Source organism: Tarenaya hassleriana, unplaced genomic scaffold, assembly GCF_000463585.1.
Source record: "Tarenaya hassleriana unplaced genomic scaffold, ASM46358v1 Cleome5, whole genome shotgun sequence".
In the NCBI taxonomy this organism is placed as follows: domain Eukaryota; kingdom Viridiplantae; phylum Streptophyta; class Magnoliopsida; order Brassicales; family Cleomaceae; genus Tarenaya; species Tarenaya hassleriana.
The window spans coordinates 727214-733213 of NW_010967707.1; the positions used below are offsets into that span (position 1 = coordinate 727214).

A 6000-nucleotide genomic window follows, 5' to 3' on the forward strand; every position below is an offset into this window, starting at 1 on the left:
TCATTTTTACGCAAATTAAATTTATATAAGAGTGTTAGCGTAATATTTTTTATTTTTTAAATTAATATACAAAATATTATATTTACCGGTCAATAATCGAAGTTAGATTATTTGATAAATGGATAAATACGAGTTGACCATGTAATTCGATTACGCAGTGTCGTGAACGGTCGCTGTCTGGACACCGGGAAAGGGGAGAGACATACGCACAAGGGCCATATGGTCAACGAGAAAATATGATGGCAAAACCGTAAATAATTCGGAAAGCGAGGGGCAATGGGTGAGGATGACAGACTGTCCCGCCAAGGCACAAAAAAAAAATAATCAGCAGCTTCAAGGTCCACTGTTGTTCTTTGCAACTTGCCGGGGCTCCTTTCTCCAGGCCACAAAACAATTATTATTATTAATTACTTCACCAAAAAACCCTTTAACTTCCAGACGTTTTATGTTTTGATCTCACATCTTTTAATTCGCGCTGTTTGAATTCTATTTCGAGTTTCTAATATTTCATTTTATTTTTGTCATATCCGTCTCTTTTTTAACGGAATGTGAGAATCATACCGATGTTATAAGCTTATATATATATATATATATATTACTGTAAAACAATTAAAATTATGGATATAAGACTTTGGTATGTAAACAAATAATACATAATATAAATAATATCAAATATTATTCACTTAAATTATGTATAAATACATGTTTTGGATTGTAGATTATCTGTCCAAACTATAAAGAAGACAAGGAGGATGAATATTATTCGAATCGATAGAAAAATGAAATTAGTTACGAGTTTTGTTTATATAGTTTTATAAATATCGAAACAATAAGATCCAAAGTAAAATTATATTATCCAAACATGATAAATCGAATGGTGAAATTAGGATTTAAAGAGCCATTCACCTGGTTCGATTTTGACGTCATTTTTTATTATCAATTACTAACAAAAGTAAAATTATATTTTACGATGGATAAATAATATCTTTAAATCGGAAAAAATATTCCGTTGTATTAATAAGTAGGCAAGATGGAACCATACAGTTGTATCAATTGTATATTTATTGCCAAGGTTCAGTTGATGATTTTAAGAGAATAGGGTCAATTTCAGCAATAAATTGAAGTTTAGGGTAAGAATTACAAACGGCGAGGAAGGTTGTAATTCTAATACAAGTATTTTATTAATATAATAAGGTAATGCATACACACACGACGCATATCCAATCCGAGAAAAGTTAAATTATGGATAATACATGTATTTATTTTATATTGCAAAAAATCTGAACGCAATATCATACTCATACATATTAAATATGTGTATTTAATAAGAAATTATTTTTTAAAAGTATGGTCTAACCAATAGAATTAATTATTTCTCTATTTCAAACATTTGTGTGTCCATTCGACCAACTTATTATATTTTGTAGCTAGAGAGAAAAGATTGATTTAATCTTTTTCATGATAATGTCTACTAATATTATTGAAAACGAATCGAATGATTGACCTCAAAACGACGTCGGTTTTACCACGATGTTATCAACCGTCAGATTTATTAAACAGCACTAACAATGAATCTGGAACGTCCAGTGATTAGACCAGTTTAAAAAAACTCTCGTGTTCGGCGTTTTCTTCTTCTAGCTCTCTCTCTCTCTCTCTGTCACTCTAGGGTTTTTCGAATCTTCCTGCGCGATGCCAAGGTAAGGTTCTCGATCGTCTTCTCGAACTGTGATTTTTCGTTTGATTTGTGTTTAAGATTATTCCCTTGCTTTTTTGCAGATACTACTGTGATTATTGCGACACTTATCTGACCCACGATTCCGTAAGTCCGTATCTCTCTTTGCCTCGATTCCTCTCGATTGGTCACCGAAATCTTTGTCCTCGATGTGTTCCATCTCAATGGTCCAGAAATTGTTTCAGATTCGAACCAGATGTTATGAGCAGTGTGAAATATATACACATATCTGATTGCATAATAGGATTTCTTCTTTCTGGTATCTGTGCATTTGTGTTAGAACTTAGAACTTGGGTTGGTGAAGAACTTAAACTTGTTGTGTTATGGACTACATCACATGGGTTAAGTTATGTTCTTTTTGTTCTTTTTGTTCCTTTATTCTCTCGTCAGCCTTCGGTCAGGAAGCAGCACAATGCTGGTTACAAACACAAGGTACCATTAACGCCTTCTTCTGGGACCTTTTCTTCTTGTGTTTCCCCCCACCTTAATGGATGATGGCTTCAGGCAAATGTGAGAATATACTATCAACAATTCGAGGAACAACAGACACAAAGTTTGATTGACCAAAGGATCAAGGAACATCTCGGCCAAGCAGCAGCATTCCAGCAGGTTGGTGCGGTATACAATCAGCATATGCTCGCCAGACCCATCCTGCCCCGACCCATCCCTCCTCCTGCAAATCTACCGATGGGGATGAGGCCTCCCGTCCTGCCCAGACCCATGCCAGGTCAAGTTCATGCTATTTTCCTCATACTCGACACCCCATTCATTTGATTCAAATGCTTAGCTCTTCCCAATAGATTTGTTGTGTTGGTGAATAATCTCTTAATCTCTCTTGAGCATGGGTTAAACCTTACGATGCTAGTGTGAATAAATCTGTACACTGTTTAGGTTACATGCATGCTCCCGGGGTACTACCGATGATGGCACCACCTGGTGCTCCGCTACCTCCACAGGGCGGGCCTCTGAGACCAATGGGCATGGCTCCAATTCCAGTTCCTGGGAGTGCTGCACCGCCCTCTTTGAACGGAGCCCCTCATCCTTATCAACTTAATCCAGCAGCAGCACCACCAGCTAGTGCTGGCTTCGATGATTTGAATGACAATGCCGAATCTCCAGAGCAGAATCAGTAGTTAGCCGAGTGCCATATTTGTAAACGTCCAGGTTTTCCATAACTTAAATCAGATTTTGTTATCGTTTTCAAACTTTATTAAGAAATATGGAATATGCAATGTGAATGAGATCGGGAACCAGAAGTTATATGTTAGTGGACGAGGTTGGTTGGGAGTTTCACGTTTCTGTGTTTAAGAGTGGATGCCAACATTCTTGGGGTTTGAATCTCTCTCTCAGAGGTTGTTCAACTACAGAACTAGGTGGTGCTGCCTCTTCACCGAATATGTTCTTGTGAATGTTGTGGTTTCCTGTTCTATTAGTAACATGTAAAAAATGGCACTTTCCTAATTCAAATGTCAGCGGGCATTTGGTCTAGTGGTATGATTCTCGCTTAGGGTGCGAGAGGTCCCGAGTTCAATTCTCGGAATGCCCCCTTCTTTTTGCAACTTCATTTTCTATCATTCTCAATTTTTTGGGATTTATTTTATTATGCAAGTTGAGTATGAAGAAGATTATGGTCACGGAAGAAGGCGTGTGTATATGTTTATGGTAAAGAGGGTTTGATTAAAACGGGGTTTCATTTTACCAGTCCTAAGAAAAGTTAAAAGATGGCATATAATCAAAAGACAGAAAGGATAACCAAACCCATTATGGGGATCCTATTCTCTCGATGATCAAATTAACAGCCGCATTTGCAGAGGAGAAAGCTCCATGGAAGCTCTCTTTGTAAGAAATGGAGGTCAAGTCTTGAGCCATCTTCAGCAATATCACCCCTATGTCAGTTTCTCTCTCCATCAGTGACCTGTAGTATGATTCTGCTGCTACTCTACTGATCTCCACATTGGTCGGCTCAGGACAGTACTCATCATCCAACCATTTCTGCAGTTTACCCCTCAGCCATTCTGATTCCTGACAATACAGCAATCTCTAATTACCAAACCTTGAACCCATATCACCGTTCAGAAGAAGCAAATCGAATCCAGATGCTCAAAATGCTTTGCGAGACGGGTTTTTTTTAGAACACGGGATCCTGAAATGTATATATGAACAGTGATCCACTGGGATGAAGAAACCCTAAAAACCGCAATCGACCATGCGTCCTCCAGAAATATCAAAATCATGAACAATTTGCAGCGGACCAAATCGGAAACCAAAAACCTATTGTTTAATTGAATTTGAATCGAATCTCGAAGCAAGCGTCGTACCTCAATGGCTCGGGAAGGAAGTAACCACTCGTCAGGAACCCTGAGGTCTTGAACTGGACTTCCTGGGTCTTCTTCCTGTTCATGGGTCTTCCAATCTGGAGAAGATTGAGACCTTGGAAGCATCAATAATGGAACTTTCGTTCGGAATAGGAGCGGGAATTTGGTGGAGGTCGTCGCTGGGAAACTGTGGACCAGAAATGCGGATAAGAGATGCGAATCGTCGGCACTCGGGACGAATCGAGTCACGGAAGAGCAAACCCACGAACTCATTTCTCGTCTGCAACTTCGCAACAATTTGATTCTCTCGGGCCGACCAGCGGAGAAGAGGACACAACTTTTCGTGGCGGGAAACTAGACGACGGAGATAAGATGACGTCACATATACGACAAGTTGTAAGTGGCTTAAACGATGCCGTTCCGTAAGATAAGGGCATCCACATTTGAACTAATTTTTTTTGGGTAAAGACATTTGAACTAATTTCTAATTGCGCTTTCCACGATTTTAAGAAATAAAGTAAACTACAAACCAATTATAATAAACACTAAAAAAAATAAACTGTATTTTAAATTACCACCTTTTACATAAGCATAAACCATCCCCCAAAATCGACAAAGAAGGAAAAAAAATCTATAAAAATGCTTTCTTTAGCTATAAAACCTTTCCCCCTTCACAACCACTACCCTATAGTATATTATCATCATGTATAAGTCCCAAACTCTCAAAAAATCTCCTCTAGATTTCATTTTCTCGATCGTAATGAACTTTCTAAGTTAGAACCCTAGAAACCCAGTTGCCAATTTCTCCCAAGAAACACTTTCCTTGATCTTCTTGAACTCAAACGGACTCCACAGCTGTTTCTTTGGAGACACTTCCTCCTTTTGCTTTGCTGATGCAGAAACACGTTTCTTGAGCTCCAAGTTTTCTTCTTTCAGCATTTCCACTGCCAAACTCAGTTGCCTTATCGCCTCTCTCTTCTCTTCATCCTTCTGTCTCAGCAATTCACTGGAAACCCTGTTTTCCTCTCTCAGTTTCTCTAACTCTTCCTTCATCTTTGCCATTGCCTCGTCATCATCAATCATGCTCTGGGTATCGCATGCACATTCATCATCATCATCCCCACCACTTTCTTCCTCGCCGTCGTCCACTTCGGACTCTGCATATTCCTCAATCTCAGATTCATAAAAACAACTCTCCTGCTTATGGGTTGAGCTTTTAGGAGTCTCAGGAACATGAATCATCCATGATTCCTCACTTAAGGTGGGTTTTTGAGGAGTGTCAGAAACATGTATCATCCAAGATTCCTCACTGTATGTGGGTTTCTCAAGAGCTTCAGGAACATGTATCAGTTTCTCGGGAGGAGCATGTTTGAACAGAGAAGAGGACCTTGCCAGGTCGTACTTCTCGGCCAGCGAACGGTACATGCGGTAGAGATCTTCCACCATGGCGATGAGCTCTGGTCGTTTCTTGTAATACATCTCTGCTCTTTCCGCAAAGGAATCAGCCTCTTCCTCTATCACCCTCAGCATCCCCTTTGTCTTTGCATCCAGTTCTATATCAAATTTCAATTCAATCACAATGTCAAACTCACTCTGATCTTAGAAGATAACTCAACCATCTTCATCAGAGTAAGAGTCAATTAAAAGGGCATCAATTTCAAGGACGCAGCCCTTGAAATTCTCAGCTTAGAGCTAAAGACAAGATGCCAAAAGGGCATCATAATTATCAGGACCTGGCCAGATTTAAGGGGCATGAACTTGCTATAGATGTTAGTCTTCAAGTTTTACAACATAATTTCTGTCCAAGACACAGACAACCAGATCCAAAGACAACACTTTTACTCAAGACCCATTCTCTTAAAGTGGGTTTCATCCAAAAGAGGGAAGAAACAAAGAAGAGAAGTATCAGTTTGATTTTCAAATTAGAAAAAAAAAAACAAATCTAAGGGAAAG

The 6000-nt window shown here is 38.9% G+C and overlaps 3 protein-coding genes and 1 non-coding gene across 5 annotated transcripts in view; 2 read left to right on the forward strand and 2 right to left on the reverse strand.

The window, feature by feature from the left end:
* Nucleotides 1-1593: 1593 nt before the first annotated feature.
* LOC104826011 (U1 small nuclear ribonucleoprotein C) lies at nt 1594-3025 on the forward strand. Its single transcript, XM_010558501.2, has 5 exons — nt 1594-1697; nt 1777-1819; nt 2123-2164; nt 2237-2459; nt 2624-3025. The coding sequence occupies exons 1-5, from the start codon at nt 1690-1692 to the stop codon at nt 2863-2865; spliced, it is 558 nt and encodes a 185-aa protein (XP_010556803.1). The 5' UTR covers nt 1594-1689; the 3' UTR covers nt 2866-3025.
* A 181-nt stretch (nt 3026-3206) lies between these two features.
* TRNAP-AGG lies at nt 3207-3278 on the forward strand. Its single transcript has one exon. It is a non-coding gene; the product is annotated as a tRNA-Pro (tRNA).
* A 106-nt stretch (nt 3279-3384) lies between these two features.
* On the reverse strand, nt 3385-4374 carry LOC104826012. The gene is made up of 2 exons (XM_010558502.1): nt 4051-4374; nt 3385-3754 (listed from the first exon to the last, which is right to left on the reverse strand). The coding sequence occupies exons 1-2, from the start codon at nt 4318-4320 to the stop codon at nt 3494-3496; spliced, it is 531 nt and encodes a 176-aa protein (XP_010556804.1). The 5' UTR covers nt 4321-4374; the 3' UTR covers nt 3385-3493.
* A 219-nt stretch (nt 4375-4593) lies between these two features.
* Nucleotides 4594-6000, reverse strand: part of LOC104826013 (protein NETWORKED 3A-like) — a 2119-nt gene continuing 712 nt past the window's right edge. For both annotated transcript variants that reach the window (XM_010558503.1, XM_019204060.1), the window contains exon 3: nt 4594-5600. In XM_010558503.1, the coding sequence (XP_010556805.1) occupies nt 4822-5600 (779 nt within the window). In that variant the 3' untranslated portion in view covers nt 4594-4821. The remainder of the gene's footprint in view (nt 5601-6000) is intronic.